General features: G+C 36.8%; 1 protein-coding gene across 3 annotated transcripts in view; it reads right to left on the bottom strand.

The window, feature by feature from the left end:
• LRP6 (LDL receptor related protein 6) overlaps positions 1-19,567 on the bottom strand; it is a 138,068-nt gene that overhangs the window by 109,901 nt on the left and 8,600 nt on the right. For all 3 annotated transcript variants that reach the window (XM_070410674.1, XM_070410675.1, XM_070410676.1), the window contains exon 2: positions 5,841-6,234. In XM_070410674.1, the coding sequence (XP_070266775.1) occupies positions 5,841-6,234 (394 nt within the window). The remainder of the gene's footprint in view (positions 1-5,840; positions 6,235-19,567) is intronic.

Below are 19,567 nucleotides of genomic sequence, written 5' to 3'. Positions count from 1 at the left end.
TCCGGTCTAATTAGCATATTAGGCTTTTATTATTATAGATAGAATAAAATAAATGCCCATGAGTCCACACTAATGTAAGTAACAGTAATAGATTATAACCTATAGAACAAAGTAAATGTCCATGAGTACATACTAATATAATTAACTGTGGGAGACAGGACAGCTCTTCCTTTAGGCAGAATTCTAATTAATAATGCATACAAGAGGAAAGAATGGAACTAGAAAAAAATAACCATTTGGCCAACACCACAGTAACAATTATTGGAGGCAAAAAAACATCAAAGAATGCTAATACTAGTGGATAAAGCATGAGAAACAGATTAATTGCATAGCTTTGAATACTTATTACAAGGGGAAAAAATAGTAAATGCAGTTAAAAAAAAAAACAAACCTGGCAAACAACACCATAAGTGATCAAATGTAACATCACCAGTATCCACATCATGTACCTGCAGATATGCCCTGAGAAGAGCAAAGCATCCTTTCTGTGCTATTCTTGTAAAAATGCATAACCTTAATCTAATCATGCAAAAACATCAGACAAATCCAATTCTACAAAATGACTGGCCAGTAATCTTCCAAAGGTCAAGGTTATGAAGACAAAGACTGCTAAAATATCCCAGGTTAGAAAAGACTAAGGAGATAACAACAAAATGCAACATGGGATTCTGGACCAGAAAAAGGACACAAGAGAGAAACTTGAAAAATTCAAATATGGTCTACAAATTAATTAAGAGTACTCATCAGCATTAATTTCCTGGTCTAGGTAACTGTTCTACGGGACAAATTAATTAAGAGTACTCATCAGCATTAATTTCCTGGTCTAGGTAACTGTTCTACGGTTATATAAAATGATAATTATGGGAAACTGGGTGAAGGTTATAAACTCTATTATTTTTGAAACTCTTTTGTAAGTTTAAAATTATTGATACACTATTCTCTACTTTTATGTAGGTTGACATTTTCTCATAAGTCTTTTAAATGAGGAGCATAAAGAACTTCTAGAAAAGCAAAATACAGTCAATGATATTAAAAACTCAATGGATTCATTATTAGGCACAGCTAAGAAAGAATTTGTTATATGAAAGGCAGATACAAAAATTAATCAGAAAGTAATTCAGATAGATATATAGATAATATAAAAGCAAAATTAAGAGATATGGAGCAGAAAATCAGACAATCCATCATACATCAAACAAGCATTCCAAAGGAGACCCCAAAAATGAAGGAAAAGTAAGAAATAATGGATGATAATTTTCTAGAATTAAGTAACAATAATTATTAGACTTCTAGAAACATGCGTTATACGCAAGATAAAAAAAAATATAGCCACATCTAGACACAGGGTAGGCAAAGCTGAAAAATATAAAAAGTTAAGGGCTGCTTTTAAATAAGCAGGGGGGGGGCACCTTACAAAGCAACAATAATTAGAAAATAGTAGGCTTATTAAAACAATTGAAGTAATAATATCTTCAAAGAACTTAGAAACATGTCACTTATAATTCTATAATCAATTATCATTTCAAGAATGAAGGCAAAATATATACATTTTCAGATGAAGACCATGGGTTTACCATTATTTGCTGAAATATTAAAAAATATACTTCAAGCAGAAGGAAGCTGAACCCAGATGGATTAAGTGCAAAAAGTAATGGCAAAGTAAGAAATTGGTACAGTGAATAAATCTAAAAACACAGAATTTATAAAATCCTCCTTTAAATAAGCTACAATGTTGCATCTTTAAAATAATTCATTTGCAAAGACAATGACAACAAAAAAACATAGCTTCAGCAAGATATATTTTTCATGAAGAAGAAAGCACCACACATGGAATCAGAAAATCTCAACTAAGAATCTGGCTTTCTCTTATCTAATTTTGGCCAAAGGCCTTGGTTTCTTCAGCCAAAAAGTGAAGGCATTTAGCTAGAAGATCTGTAATATTCCGAACCAGTTCTAGATTTTATGGTTTGAAAATAGGGTTCCCCAATTACCACCACATCTTTGAAAACAGAACTGTATGTGACATAAAACAAGCGTCAGTGAGTATATTTTTACAAAATGTGATCTTAATAACTTCTGTTGAAAAAAGTAAAACTTTTAATTGTTTTTAAATAAACGACTGTAATCAAAGCCATACTGATTCAGAAATCATAAGTACTCGTGCTAACATTTACATTTGCTTAGAAAATGCTTTCTCCCCTAACAATTAAAACTAACAGTATTATAAAAGAAAACGTAAAGTCCATACCCTCAAAAAAATATTTATTGAATACCTACTATGTGGCAGGAACTATTTTAGTCATCTGGGATATACTAGAGTAGAAAATAATCAAGATATGACAATTATATGTATACAATTGATGGAAATTATAAACCATTAATTTTCCTTTAAGTTAGGTCTACAAGGATTTTTAAAGTAGAACTTCTAGTGTTCTTAATATTATTCTTAGCAACGATAAAAATGTATTTTTTAATATATTTTTACTGATTTCAGAGAGGAAGGGAGAGGGAGAGATAGAAACATCAATGATGAGAGAGAATCATTGATTGGTTGCCTCCTGCACGCCCCCTACTGGGGATCAAACCCACAACCCAGGCATGTGCCCTTGACCGGAATCGAACTTGGGACCCTTCAGTCCACAGGCCGACGCTCTATCCATTGAACCAAACTAGCTAGGGCTAAAAATGTATTTTTAAAATATACAGTTGACCCTTGAATAATATGAGTCTGAACTGTATGGGTCCACTTACATAAGGATTTTTCTCAATAAATACTATAAATATATTTTCCTTATGATTTTATTAATAACATTTTCTTTTCTCTGGCTTACTTTATTGTAATACAGAAATATAAAATGTGTTAATTGACTGTTAATGTTATCAGTAAGGCTTCCCACCAACAAAGGCCTATCAGTAGTTAGGTTTTTGGGGAGTCCAAAGTTATATGTGCATATTTGACTGCATGGGGGTGGGAGTTGGGCCTAATCCCCTGCATTGTGCAAGGGTCAACTGTATATTAGTCAAAGCTGTTCAGTAGGAATTCACTTCTGACTGAATCACTGAAATTTAACTCTTTAAAAAATATCCAAAATGATCTGGAATATGAACAGATCCTTACAAAACAAAAAACCCTTGGAACTGCTTTATTTGTACATGAAACAGCAGTTCCTCAACATCACAAAGATTAGCACAGTCATTGTGGAACAGATTAAGGAACTCTATCATTAGGAGCAGCCATAATGTCAGGAATAAAGTAAGGATACAGCTTTCTGTAACTATGGTTGTTCATTTCTGTACCAATTTCTATACACATTTTCCTGTTCCTTATTCTGAATTGTACACTGCCAGTCAAAAGAGGGAAAAAAATCTCAGACTAATAGAGCCCAAATTTAGGGAGAGAAATAAAAATCATCTTTCAGTCTAGGCTAAATGGGCTGATTATACAAAGAACTCCATACATCCGAAAGCACACAGATGTCTGCACTAGTTCCCAGGGCTCAAACAATACTAGCCATTCAATAGCCTTCCTTTTACATAAGCTGATGTGAGAAAGCTCAGTCAGCTCTTCTGAACCTCATAACCCAGATCCTGGAACTCTAATAAAGCCTACATTTTTCCTCAGCACTGTTTTCATGTACTTTCTCTGGAAAGAAAACTTGATGTTTCCAAAAAAATAAATCTGGAAATCATTTCTTCTGTTTAATAAGTGATGTACTCAATCTAAAATTACTTTTCCATTAAAACCACAATCCTTAACACAAATCTAAATCAACATGAAAAACTGCTTGAGAAAATATATTTTAAAATGCATGAGTTTGAAATATAATTTTTAACGTATTTTTTATTGATTTCACAGAGGAATGGAGAGGTAGAGACAAAGATAGAAATATCAATGAGAGAGAATCATTGATCAGCTGCCTCCTGAGACATCAGCTAAAACATTTATAAGACCTGCCATCCAGAAGTAGAGCTCATTAGGGAATAAAATGATAATAATTAACTAATTAAATTATTAGAACCTGAATAGTCAAAAGTTGTCTATAAATTCAGCACCATGAATATGTACTATCACATAATCATTATCACATATAGTAATTATCAAATGCTGCTCCAGAGTTGTGGTAATCAAGATATTTTATCCAGCCATCTTCCTTAAGAGTTCTGTGGCTCCTCTAATTCCTTTAAAACTCTTCCCTTCTACATATACATACTACATAATGCAGACAAACATATTTTGAAGAAGGGAAAGTTCTTTCTCTCCCAAGTTTTCTGTCCTTAAATAGATAGTAAACCCTTACAGGTATTATCCCTCCCTCTCCAACAAGAGTACAAAAAAGCAGCGCTCTAAACATACTAAACATTTAATAGATATTTGGGTGAATTTCCAACATCACTCTCACAGTTATAAGATTGGGTTTGTCAAAAAGAAAACGAAATATTTACCTTTTCATCAAAATATTACCCCCCAATGACCACCAAAAAAACCCCGTGTATTCTACAAAGCAGTAACCTCAAAAACATTTCAACACTACCTGAGACAAACCTTGTTGGCAAAACACAGATTCCATTTCTCAAAAACATCTCGCAAATTCTCAACAACCAAATTTGTCAAATCAGTACAATTCACTGCACATCCAACAGCTGCAACCTTCTCCATGAGATAGATACTCAACTCTTTTCCTACCACAAGAGTCACAAAAATAGTTTCTGATGCCTTATTAAGTAACCATCTGACTTTAGCATGTAATTTAACAGCCCTTTAAAAAATATATTATTTTTGTTATATAAAGTATATATAAAGCATATATAAATATATTTGTGTTTTCCAGAATCCTTTATCCTAAAATGTCACTACACTATTGCCCATGTTTTCTTTTATAGTCAAACAAATCTTTTCATTTTCCTACAACATGAAGGTAGCTGATGTTCCAAGGCACCTTCTTTAACCTTTGTCACCAAATAAGACCTGATATCAAGACAAAGGAGCACATATAAATCTTTCTTTCTTCCCTAAGTTTCGTTTTATTACATAATATTAATATCCTCCTTTTTATAAATGAGTTTTAAAACATTTTAACATACTCGAAAATAAAAGAAATCAAAATATTAAAATAGTTATTTACAGGTTATCTTTAAATTTTAATCAATTATTAGTAACTCACTTCAGGTTCATGTTGAGATAGTTATATATACTTAGCCATGACAGACCCTGGTATGACAATGTATTCAACAGAGAAATATCAAGGAATGGTATATGGCAGGACTGAAGCACAGTAACAAAGGAGCATGTGGGGACACAGTTTACATTCCCCCCACAGCTTTAAGTTTCCCTTTTCATTTTAAAATAAAGCTTTATAGCAAATATATGTTTAGCTAACTGGAAATGAATTATTTAACAACTTAATTTTTATTTTTCATTCAATACTGACATTAAATAATACTTTAGAGTTTTATATAAAAGATAGTAGTATTACAAAATAACTATGTATATAAAAAATTACAAGATGCAGATGTTTCTATCATCTTGAGCTATCACTTTTGTTAAGTCTTCATTCCTTCTTCTCTGCCTTCTAATTATCCTCTCATAATTACAAAAAAAATAAATGGAGAAGAAAAACCAAGAACTATAAATTTGCAATATGAGAAACACAAAACTTACAGAAACACCTTACTATAAAAACCCAACATAAATTCCCACATTCAAGTGTACTTGACAAAGAAGCCCAAAAAATTTAACATTTGGTTTTGCTCTATTTTCTCTTGGGGGAGAGAGGGGTCTATGCTAGTGGAGAGAAATCAGGAGGAGATGCAATATCCTTTGTACATTACACAAAACTTACCCGCTTGAAGGATCTAAGGCAATAGCTCTAGGCTGATCCAACTCTTGCCAAAATAAAACTTTCCGTAAAGATCCATCTAGATTAGAAACTTCAATCCGATTAGTTTCAGAATCTGTCCAGTATAATTTTTCTCCAAGCCAATCGCATGCCAGCCCATCAGGAGATAATAATCCAGAAACAACAACATTCTGTACACTCTCAGTTTTGTTAAACTCTGTTCGTTTAATGGCTTCTTCGCTGACATCACTCCAGTATATCAAGCCATGACCAAACACAAAGTCCACCGCAGCTGCATCTTCCAAGCCTCCAACTACAATTGTAGCATTCTCTTTGCCATTTGTAGCATCAACCAATCGTAAGTCCCGTCTGTTTGCATAAAGTAACAAAGGGGCCGCTAGGACAAAAAAAAAAGATGTAAGTAAATGGAAGGAAATGTATTTGTTCTTACAAACTGAATTTCAAATCAGCATCAGTGAATAAATACTATCAAAAAAATAGTAAATAAATAGAAGCAATCTTAAAATATTTTCACAGCATCTTATATTTTTTAAATATATGTATATTGATTTCCGAGAGAAAGGGGGAGAGAGAGAGAGATAGAAACATCAATGATAAGAGAATCATTGATCAGCTACTTCCTACACGCCCCACATTGGGGATCAAGCCCGCAACCTGGGCATGTGCCCTGACAGGGAATCAAACTATGACCTCCTGGTTCAAAGGTCAACGCTCAACCACTGAGCCACACCAGCAGGCACTTTATAGCATTTTAGATATAAAAAGTTATAAGAGAGGAAATCAATTCTACCAGGACAATCTTTTCTTATTAAAATAGTCTGTGAGATAAAATTAAACAGTTTGACCCTACCAAGAACTGGCAAAGATATGGAGTCAGCAGAATGTTCATACTCTACTGGGGGGGCTGAAGGGGGGGGGGGTGCAAAATGTACAGCTATCTTGGAAAACAGTTTGGCAGTTTCTTAAAAGATTAAAGATAAAGCCATGACCAGTGTGGCTCAGTTGGTTGGGCGTCATCCCGTGCATCAAAAGGTTGCTGGTTCGCCCAGCTGGCATGGCTCAGTGGTTGAGCGTCGGCCTATAAATAAGGAAGTCATGGTTCTATTCCCAGTCAGGGAACATGCCCAGGTAGTGGGCTCGATCCCCAGTGTGGGCATGCAAGAGGCAGCTAATCAATGATTCTCTCTCACTATTGATATTTCTATCTCTCTCTCCCTCTCCCTTCTTCTCAGAAATCAATAAAAATATTTAATTTTTTAAAAAAGATTAAACATACAACCTACAGTGTGATCCAGCCATATCACACTTTGGTATTTACTCAATAGAAATAAAAGCATATGTCAATACCAAGACCTGTACATAAATGTTCATAGCAGTTTATTTGTAATAACCCAAACTGGAATCAACCGAAATATCAACAAACTAATGGATTAATAAATTGTGATATATTCATACAATAAAAAGTAATGAACTATTTGTACAACTAATATGGGTGAATCTCAAAATAATGTATGGTGAAAGAAGTCAGACAAAAAAGAGTATATATTGCATAACTCCATTTATATAAAATGTTAGAAAATTCAAATTGTTTTAACAGAAAGCAGATCAGTAGTTGTCTGGAGGTGGGAGGAGAAAGTAAAAAAGAATGGGAAGCAGAGACTATAAAGGGGCATGAGAAAACTTTTGTGGGTGACGGCTACGTTATATTGCCTATGATGATGGTTCCAGAGATGTATACATGTCAAAACTTATTTAATTTTATACTTTACATATGTGCAATTTATTGCAGAGCAATTATGCTATAATAAAACTGTTATATAAATAGTCGGGCAGAGAGAGTTCTTAATACAATTATTTTATTCTCTTATATTAATATTAGAATGACCTAATATCAAAACTAAACATAAAGTCTATCCTAAATAGTACTTTGAGAAAGCTGAAGCTACTATTAGGGCTGAAGTAGTACAGATGTTATATTTGGGTTTTTTTTAAAGGATCTGTTCCAAGCTTCAGACATTTACTTTCCTGGTATCAACAGTAACAATCTAGAGCACCACTACCCAACAGACTTTCTGTGATGACGGAAGTGTTCTCTCCACTATGCAATGCAGTAGCCACCAGCCACATGTGACTATGGAGCACTTAAAATGTGGCTAGTGTGACAAAGAAATTAATTTTATTTAATCTTAATTCATTAAAATTTAAATAAACAAGTGGTTGTACAGAACAGGCTGAGGTCAAGAACACAAGTGAGGCAGCAAAAATAAGACCAGTTATGATGCACTAATCCACATGATCTTCTCTCACAATTACTTACGAAAGGTTTAAAATACGTCACCCAAAGCCAAGACCACATACCATTTAAAAGCAAACACTTCCTCTTTTAAGAAATTAATTTCAAAAAATTAAAATGCTCAAAAAAGTGCTAAGTAAGCCAATTTATGGACTATGTCTGCCAAATGGAGTTATGATGACCACTAATTTCACCTGTAAGTACAACAAACCTGAACTTCTCTTCTAAGCTTAAATCCAACGTTCTTAGTCGAAAACAAATGGGCAGAGAGCTTTTTCAAAAAGTGACTAAGAGTCCTTTCCTTATCAGTGTATTTACTGCTGCTATTAGCAAATTAGTAAATTACCCTCACATATTCAGTATTTTTTAAATGGTTTTATTGATTTGAGAAACATTAATTGGCTGCCTTCTGCATGCCCACTTTTGGGGATTGAGTCAGCCACCCAGGCATGTATCCCCACTGGGAATCGAACCTACAACCTTTCAGTGCATGGGGCAATGCTCAACGGAGCCACACCGGCCAGGGACCTCACAGATTCACTTTTACCTCATTTCAGGCTTTCAAACATCACACTGATTTATCAGTCCCTACATGGGTATGTGAGAATCCTATTTTACTTTAGTAACTTCCTACCAAACTTTCACTAGTCGCCTTTCTAAACGTTTTCTGCATTCCTAAGACAACTTTGCATTATCTTAAAACTAGGGGCCCAGTGCACAAATTTGTGCACCTTGAAAGGAACTGTGGGCTGCGAGGCTGTGGTAGGCAGAGGGGTGGGTCTCGGCCCATCCTCCACGCCCCCACCTGACTCCTCCCACGGCAGTTCCCGGTCCCCTCTCTGCCGGCAGCCCTGCTCCCACTGCTGATGCTCCCACACGCTGATGGCGCAGGCCCTGCTCACACCTGCTGATGGCACGAAGTGACTGGGGTTGGCACCAGCAGCAGGTGTGAGCGGGGGCTGCTGCCCTAATCACCCCTCAGGAGCAGGGAGAGGTGGAGAAGCCCTCAGGGGCTATCAGAGCCGGCAGCTGCTGCTCACACCCACTGATGGTGCCGAGTGATTGGGACAGACGCTGGGCACTGGCAGCAGGTGCGAGCAGCAGCTCTGGCGCCAGTTGCGGGTGTGAGCGGGGCCAGCACTGGCAGCAGGTGCAAGTGCCAGGCAGGACCGCAGCGCATGGGAGCAAAGAATTTTCAGTAACCACCAGAGGCTCACCCCAATGACAGCGACCAGCACCTCACCTTGGTCTGGCACCCCTGCTCACCTACCCCACCATCTTGCCGTGGCCAAAAACTGCCATGTTCTGCACACGCCCCCTGGTGGTCAATGCACATCATAGTGACTGGTTGTTTGGTTGTTCGGTGTTCCACCTTTCAGTCTATTTGCATAGCCTTTTATTATATAGGATAACCCCTTATAATATGGGCCAATTATAAAAATCAGAAAATAGATCCCTATTAGTTAAGGGTAGAATGCTAAATGCTACATAATGTAATATTTATTGGGCACCTTTCTCTATGGCACTATGCTTGGAAAACTGTGTGCCAAATCTGCATATGGCATTAGGTGATAGCTAAATGTCTTATGACTGTCAAGTTAAACATTAACATTTCTACTGAACTACAAAATCCAAAGGAACTTTCTGGTCATTTAAGCCTTCCTTCATAGTACAAGAAAAAAAAAGTGTGTGTGTGTGTGCATGTATATGTGTGTGTAAGTTAGCAGTACTGATTATTTATAATTAAGGATTTTTAAAGAACTGTATGTAAACCTACACGTATTGAAAGGAAATCACAGAATTCATCCTAACTACCCTTCTGATATTTAAATACTTTCTACTATACTGTCACCAATATCTATTTAGCAATATATTAATGCGATATCTAAAAGGTATAATTTGATCTGCAATACTTTCAATCTACTAAAGAAATACATTGGATCCACACATACTTGCTCATAGTTATAGCATATATGCCCTCAATATCTTTCATTCCAAAGAAGTTACCTTCTGACTTCCTAAAACCCATATAACCCAAATAGCCACCATCATTTCTTTAGTGGGACCTACATGGGTATGTAAGAATCCTATTTTCCTTTAGTAACTTCCTACCAAACTTTCACTAGTCGCCTTTCTAAACGTTTTCTGCATTCCTAAGACAACTTTCATGCTTTGAATCATTCATTTTCAGATCTCATAACATAATCTTAGTGAAGCAGGAAGCAAGGTAAAATGTCTTACGTCCTCAACACTTTTCCTTCTCTTTTCTACTTCTAATACTTCAACTTTATCCAACTCAAAAAGCTTTCTGATTTCCTTTGCCTAAAATAAAAAGTCTCACCTTGGCCAGCATGCATTAGGGGTTAGAGCACTGGCCTGAGCACCGAAGGATCGCAGGTTCAACTCCTGGTCAACGGCATGTACCTGGGTTGCAGGTTTGATTTTTAGATCAAATTGTGGAAAATTTTCTTTTAAATATTAGTTAATATGTTTACCGTGTTACTATTGTGCAGGCAACTGTGTTAAGAATTGGGGATAAAATTAGTTATAAGATACGGCTCCTGTTCCCAAGGGGCAGAGATCCTAGTTGAAATTGAAAATACTCTCTTAGAAAATGCCAGTATCGCCCTGGCTGCTGTGGCTCAGTTGGTTGGAGTGTCATCCTGTACACCAAAAGGTGATGGGTTTGATTCCCCGTCAAGACACATTATCCAAAAAAATTTATATTGAGTACTGGCCAAATGCTCACAAATGCCCCATTGAATTGGCTTGACCAAAGTTAGTCAGGCTTCTCTCTTCCTCACAGATCCCTAAATTTTATCTAGCTCTAAACAAGCCAATAAAGAGCTCTTTAATACTTAAAAAATAATTAATGTTTTTATTGATTTTAGAGATCAGCTGCTTCCCACACGCACTACAACCAGAGATCGAACCCGCAACCTGGTACGTGCCCAGATTGGGAATCAACCGGCCACCTTTCAGTGCATGGGACAAGGCTCAACCAATGAACTCTTAGTCCTCTTTTAAGGATTCATTCTGAGCATCAGCTGACCACAGAAAAAGATATATCTCCTGTTAAACTGGCCCTGTCAGGCCATCTGCTAACCCTCACTTGCTTATCCCACTCTCCCACAAAGATCCTGCTGGCACTATTCACTTCTATAAGAGAAAAAAAGCCTTTTTGTCTTTGATTTCAAAATACCTGCATATCTCATGGTCAGAGCATTCTCCCTATTGAAATAGTATTTTAAAATAAAGTCTCTCCCTAAATAAGGATTTTTTTAAAATTGGTATCTGTATGGTGATGTGACTTGGATGAGGATTGGATGTCACCTATGAACCCTTGCCATCCTCATCTCAGTACTGTCACTTTGTGAGTCATTTAAACTCCTCTCCTGTTCAGAGGAGGGATCTTTCTCTGAGTTCAACTCTTAAAAACAGCGCTCCATCTTGTCTATAGCAACATAGTAAAGAATTACTTTAATATTTTCAAGTAAAGAAAATTTTTCTTTGGCTCTTTTATGTAGAGAATCACACCCTGACTCGAGTCAGAATATTCCCAGCTCTACTACGAGGCCTCTTCTATTTTCCCTGGAGTCCTCACAGGAGAATATTCTTTCCAAGTCTCTTTACTAGGTGTAGCGGTTAATAAGGCGATTTTTTCAACAGATGGAGTTACACATATGTTGATATATATGTGATTTGATATGTATGCTATTTTGTTGTATTGACAACAAGCTTCAAAACTACGTATGTCAAATTTGCTGAAGGTGTTAACATCATAGATATTTTTACGCTTAAAAATGTCAAAGTTCGTGCCAAAAAAAGAGCATTTGCGGGAAGTTTTAATTCATTATTTTATTCTGAAGAAAAGTGCTGCTGAATACTTCGGGAAGCTTATGGTGAACATGCTCCATCTCAAGATACTTGTGAACACTGTTTTAAACACTTTGAAAGTGATGATTTTGATGTGAAAGACAAAGAACGTCCAGGTCAACTGAAAAAGTTTGAAGACCAACAATTACAAGCATTATTGTATGAAGATGCGTTTCAAATTCCAAAACAACTTGCAGAAAAATTAAACATTGCTCAGCAAACAATTTCCAATCATTTACAATGGGAAAGATGTTAAAGGAAGGAAAATGGGTGCCACATCAACTGAACGAAAGACAAATGGAAAACCGAAAAGTCATTAGTAAAATGTTGCTTCAACAGCACGAAAGTCTTTTTTGCATTGAACTGTGTGACTTGCAATGAAAAGTGGATTTATTTTGAAAATCCCAAATGTACAATATCATGGGTTGATCCAGGTCAACCATCAACATCGACTGCAAGGCCAAATCGCGTTTGGTGGAATCAGGAAGGTGTGGTGTATTATGAGCTTCTAAAACCAGGTGAAACCGTTAATACTGATTGCTACTGACAACAAATAATCAATTTGAACCACGCTTTGATCATGAAACGATCAGAATGTTCTAGAAGACACAGAAAAGTAATTTTGTTTCATGATGACGCACCATCACATACTTCAAAACCAGTTAAAGACACGTTAGAAGATCTTGCCTGGGAAGTATTAACCCACCCACCATATTCACCAGCCTTGCTCCTTCAGATTACCACTTGTTCTGATCCATGGCGCACGCACTTTCTGAGCAGCACTTCAAAATGTACGAAGAAATGGAAAATTGGGTCTCTGAATGGTTTGCCTCAAAACAAGAAAAGTTCTATTGGAATGGTATCCACAAATTACCTGAATGATGGGGAAATGTGTAGCTAGCGATGGACATTACTTTGAATAAAGCCCTTTTGATGTTTCTCTTGAAATTATCGTGTTTTCTTTGATTACAAAATCCACATTACAACCCGTACACCTAGTAAATCCCTATGTCTGATTTAAATTTCTAATCCCATAGGTAACTCTCATCCTATTGGGATCTATAGCAGGGTCTCTCTTTTCCGCATCCAGCAGGGAAAGAGAGTGATCCGGTTCTTTGAGTAGGGGGGCTGGGGATTGAGAAATGAAATAAAGAGACAAGACACAAAGATGGAAGGAAAAGGCTGGGACCGGGTGGGACCCGCCATCCTCTTCTGAGGGAGAGACAGGGACCCAGCACCGAAGCAGCGTGTTTATTTTATACCCCAAATACCAGGAGGTTTCACCAGAACTCAAGATAAAGGAGGTGGGTGGGCATGAGTCCTATTCATTCCTGGTGCTAGACTGGATTTACGTATCAAAACCCACTCCCCGGACACCTGAGCAAAGATGAAAGTCAATGCTGAGAACACTTCTGCCTTTTTGGTAAGATGTGTATCCAAGACAGGGCTCTGCCTGTCGCCTTGGGTTCAGCTGACAATTATTAAGGAAAAATGCCCATGTGCCTTTCCCGGGGGCCCTCTACAGGGAACCTTCCCTCTTCTTCCACTGACTGCACACTTCACCATACAAAACTACTTCAAGTTCAAAAACTTCAAAAATAGCAAAATTTTCCTGAAGATAATTTAGAACATCAATATCCTCCTTGGGGAAATTTAGGAGCTCCCCGAACTGGCTCACCTAAAATCTCTCCTTTCCCATCACCCTCTGCTCTTCTTTCCTCCTTTTTACCACCCTCTGCCTTGCCTTTAGCTCTCTTAATCTATCCTCCTTTAATACTCCAGTCTCCACCATCCCTCTATCCACCTGTCAGACCTTCCTCTTCCCATTCCAACCCCTTATCTCCTTGTAGTCATTCGAGCTTTAAGGTTCCCTTTTCCCCACTAGGAACTCATGAGGGGATCAAGGACCTGAAGTTAAAAAACCTAATTGGAAACAGGCTGAATCTGTTAACCATTCAGATGAGCTTTAGAAACACCCAGACAGCCCTTGGTCTCTCTTCGTTCCCTCACCCAACATTTAGTCCACAACCTTCATAAGACTACACATCAGAGCAAAAAAAATCTTAAAGGTCTCCTCCACAAATATTGTTGAGGGCACTTCAGCCCTCATATTGACTTAGCAGGAAACACAATTATGCTTTTAAAAAATGTAAAGGTAAAGAAAGGACAAGAACTAGCTCTTTTATATCACCAGTGAGTTGTAAATTTCAAACTGAAGTTATAAGCTCTCTACCTGTGTCTATATGTCTTCATGTTATGTGTACATATATTATGTATATAAAATATTTCCCTACCTCCAGACAGTATTACCAATTATAATTTTAGATTACAAAATCCCTTAAATGAGTCCTATTCTGATATACTTGAAGATAAATGGGACCTCATATAAATTAAATATTCCTAGGATTTTTGGAAATTAAACTTCTTATACTTTCAAAGGTATTTTTACAGAAACTAACCCAAATGTTTTAAGAATCTGTTAACATTTAAACAAATCTTTGGCAAATAAGACTAGTTAAATATTGCTGGTTTAATAAAAACAGCTGTCTTTTGAGTTATCAGCATTAAGTATAACACAAGCATATATTTTTATTCTACTTGAATATGTTCTTCCTAAACTTTTACAAATTTTTGATAGAGTAAACTTAGCATTTCATCTACATTTGTAGCTAGCCAAGTTAATTATTATTCTGACAAACTTTATTTCAACAGTTATTATGTTTTATAATAAGCAAACTTGAAGATAGCTTCCAAAATCTTATAATAACTTAAAACTTTACACTTATGCTAAGGTGATTCATGGATATTCACTAAATACCTATGTCACTTCAAAGTAAGAGAGAACAGTGAAATATAGAAGCATTCCTATTTTATACAGTTGGTTGGTTGGTTGTTTTTTGCCTCTTATTTTTATGGTACCAAAAGCTTTATATACCTGAGTCTATTTCATGAACATACTCATTTTTGCTACATTAAGAAGTTGTACTATCACAAAGTATATGGCTATAAAAAGTTGTAAGATCTATACTCATAAGCTCTGTCAGTCTATTTTAGGCATATCACAGACAGTTCACAATTATTCACCTCATAGTTTTCTCTGAAAATAGTAGGTACTATAATTTTAAAGTGTAATTTTATGCTAATGAGACTACTAAGAGAAATAGTGACAGAAAAGAACACTGTATGCAAAGTATTAGGATGTGTTTTTAGTAAGGAAAAAGAGTCCGGCCGGTGTTGCTCAGTGGTTCAGTGTTATGATTCAATTCCGGTCAGGGCATATGCCTGGGTTGTGGGCTCAATCCCCAGTAAGGGGGCATGCAGGAGGCAGCTGATCAATGATTCTCTCTCATCATTGATGTTTCTCTCTCTCTCTCCCTCGCCCTTCCCCTCTCTGAAATCAATAAAAAAAATATTTTAAAATAAAAGAAATAAGGAAGAAGAAAACAGCCCTAAAGTAAAAATGACTAATTCCTTCAGAATGAGAAAGAGAAAAATGTAGAACAAAACCTGAATGGATATAGAAACTTATAAAGAGTTCATGAAAAAGGAATTTTGTTTGTTGTGGTAACAGCCAGCTAAGATTTCATGAGCTTATTTGTAAGGTTTTCAAAAAGCACTTGAGTATCAAATATTAAACTAATGCAAAGCTAAAATTTGGTTTTCTATTAAAATGGCAAAATTTTCTTGGGTTATTGGTCTGCTCTTAATAAAGTTTATAAAAGGTTTTCTAAGTAATCTCCCTAGAAGGCGAAGATTCTTTGTGTTATCAGAATTTCCTGTGCTTAATGTTGACTTTGTCATGTCTGATTACAGTAATGCACAGCATAACAAAGTTTTGTTCAACAACACACTGTCTATGACAGTGGTCCCATCCTATATAATAAAAGCCTAATATGCAAATCGACCGAACGGCAGAACGACCGGTCGCTATGACACGCACTGACCACCAGGAAGCAGATGCTCAATGCAGGAGCTGCCCCCAGCCCGCAGGCCCCAGGCCAGCCAAGGCAGGTGCCAGCGGGGGCCCCCCTGATCGCCCCACTGGTCACCTGCAGAGGGAGGCAACCAGCAGCGGTGGCGGGACACTCAAGGGGCAGGACCAGCCAGCGAGTGGGCAGCGCCAGGCCAGCCAAAGCAGGTGCCAGCAGGGGCCCCCCGATCGCCCCGCCGGTCACCCTACAGATCAGCCCTGATCGCTGGCCAGGCCTAGGGACCCTACTCATGCACCAGGCCTCTAGTATGATTATAATGGAGCTGAAAAACTATCACCTAGTGACATCATAGCTGTCATAGCATTATGGTACAATGCATTACTTACATGTTTGTGGTAATGCTGGTATAAACAAATCTACTGCACTGCTAGTCATATAAAAGCATACCACATAAAATTATGTATAACACATAACACTACATAATAATAATAATAATAATAAATGGCTGGTGAATTTACCATACTATACTTATCTTTTTTGTGTATGTACCGAAACCTGGGACTGAACCATTTATCATTATTTTAGACTGTACTCCATCTACGTATTAAAAAATTTGCTACAAAACAGTATGCTGTTACACCAGCAGCAGCCTCATACATATTTACCACATGTCTTGATTGCATCATTTCCTCTTGCACTTGATTTAATCTCATGTTGTTTTACACAGAAACTTGCTGTATAGATAGGCTTATAGGCTAGGAGCAAAAGACTATCTATACCAGTGACATTCAACCTTTTTCATCTCATGGCACACATAAACTCATTACCAAAATTCTGCAGCACATCAAATTGTATTTTTTGCCAATCTGATTTTTAAAAGGTATAATTTTGATTCATTCATTCTGGACGGCTATTGTTGTATTGGCTGTTGTCATTTTTTTATTTGACAATCTAAGAGAAAAGAGGTCAGTGCCTCTGACTAAAATAGTCAGGTATTGAATGTTTTAAAAATTCTTGCAGGCCCTGGCCATTGTGGCGCAGTTGGCTGAGTGTTGTCCCATGAACCCCAAGGTCACGGGTTCAATTTCCTGTCAGGGCACATACCCAGATTTCCAGCTCGATCCCAGATAGTCGGGGTACATACAGGAGGCAGCCAATCGATATTTCTCTCTCTCTCTCTCTCTTTCTCTCTCCCCCCCTTCCTCTCTCTCTAAAAAATTCAATCAAAACATTTTTTAAAAATTCTTACAGCACACCAGTTGAAAACTGCTGGGTTCTGTATCCCATTTAGCCTAGGTGTGTAGTAGGCTATCCTATCTAGGTTTATGTAAGTATACTCTATGACGTTTGCACAATGACATAAGCACCTAATGATGCATTTCGCAGAACATATCCCCACCAAATTGTAATATAATGTTAATCATTACATTAAGCAGAGCATGACTGTACTTATATAAACAAAGTCTTCTCAATTTTGAAAGAGCTAAGGTTCTTTACCATCATGTTCCCCCCCTATGTAAACTTATAAAAAAGATTTTTGGCACTTTGGTTAAATAGGTAGTCATGTATTTTTTCTCATGACCTATTTAATCAATTTTTCAAACCTCTTGATTTTTTACATTCTGTCTTTTCAAAATCAAATGGTCCCTTGAGGTTCACAAGAATTTATTCTTTCACCTGGTAAAAGAGAGGTGTTAAAAATAATTAGGTTTATTTGATCAATGTCATGATTTGCATGCGAAGCATTGTCAAAACAAAAGAGATTACCCTCCCCAAGGTTAAATCTGTATGGGTAAAATGTTAATATGATTATTTCAGAAATTGTATATTGTTCCCAGAAATTAATTAGTACTCTCACTGTCCATGATGTTTCTATTTATTAAGAGTCCCAGGGCTGCTTTGCCTAATATTAAACAACAGTATAGTATCACAAGTCATAATTTCAGTTATACTTTTTATATTTTATATTAATAACATATTTATGTCAAGTTGGTCACAACTTGACTTCTTTAATTTGAATACAGCATACTCTAGATAGCTAACTGGGGATTCACATCACTTACCTTATGGACTTTTATTACACAAATGTTTAGGACACAGACTTACTCTTCTTTAAAAGAATGTTAATAATTATATTTTGTCTAAAACTGCTTTGGCCCTGGCTGGTTTGGCTCAGTACATAGAGCCTGCGGACTGAAGGGTCCCAGGTTCGAGTCCAGTCAAGGGCCCGTGCCCAGGTTTCGGGCTCAATCCCCAGTAGGGAGTGTGCAGGAGGCAGCCGATCGATGATTCTCTCTCATCATTGATGTTTCTGTCTCTCGCTCCTTCTCCTTTCTAAAATCAATAAAAATATATTTTAAAAAATAACTTAATGCTTTCAACCTCTAATGAGAGACATTGTAATATATAAAAAATATAAAAATAAAAAAAAACTGCTTTGGATTGACTTGATTTTGGTTTGTATGTCACAAAAACAAACTTCATTGCCAACTGCATTTTTTTTTTCAGAGAGGAAGGGAGAGACAGAAACATCAATGATGAGAGAGCATCATTGATCTGCTGCCTCCTGTACAAGCCCACAACCTGGGTATGTGCCCTTACTGGGAATTGAACTGTGACCTCCTGGTTCATAGGTCAACACTCAACCACTGAGCCATGCTGGCCGGGCAATTGCATTATCTTTTTTATTAAAAATTCTCATCAGATCTTTCACTTTTAAAAGTATCAGTAATAAGTTAATCACCATCATTTTTTAAGTCTTTTGTAATCTACAGATAGTTTTTTGGTTTATTCCAATGATTCCCTGAAAGTGCTTACACATGAGCTATAGGCCAGAGTATTTGTCTTCAACTATAAAAAAAAAGGACTGTTGAAAAATGACTGTACCAGGTACTCTTGGGCACAAGCCTCTGATGGCATCACTTAAATAACTTTGAGGCTGTATCAGTGGACTGAGTCAGGATTTCCCAAAAGCTAGTGGATAAACAGATGGATTCAGGAAACTGCTAACCCAAGATCTAGCAGAACAAGAATTAATTACATAGGACTGAATAAACTGATGAAGGATTATTATGGGCTTTGTTAAAATATTGCTGATGCTTTAATGTCCTGTTTTTTGGATATAAGGAATTCCTGTCTCTTTAAGCTACCTATAACTTATTAACAATTTAAGCAAACTATCCCTTTGTAAACAAAAATGAAACATTTACCTTTTTCTCCCTGCCTGACACCTCCATAATTCAAAGATTCTTATTGAGTATTCATATTTTCAGGCCAATATAATTATTTGCACAGGATCAGGAAGAGTCTGTCCTCCTCGTTGGAAACACTGGTTATACATCCAAGGCTTTGACTGGAATGCCATATTTGAAAGTGGTGCTCATTTAATCAAATATGATCAGACACTTTTAGGGCACTATGGTTGACTTTACCAAGTCAATGCTTACTTGCAGTCCTCATAGGAAAACTGGACTGATACCTGCTTACAGAGTTTCCAGCCTTACAGGTGAAGTAAGCAAGGTCACTTCTAGGCAGGCTCAGGAATCCTAAAATACTAAGATACTTTGAGAACTTAAGAAATTCACCCAAATCTATAAATACTGCAAATG

Source organism: Myotis yumanensis, unplaced genomic scaffold (genome assembly GCF_028538775.1).
Source record: "Myotis yumanensis isolate MYYU_CA2020_CCGP unplaced genomic scaffold, mMyoYum1.0.hap1 SCAF_3, whole genome shotgun sequence".
Taxonomy (NCBI): Eukaryota; Metazoa; Chordata; class Mammalia; order Chiroptera; family Vespertilionidae; genus Myotis; species Myotis yumanensis.
The sequence above is the reverse complement of the archived record's forward strand: the minus strand, read 5'-3'. Positions and strand labels throughout refer to the sequence as shown.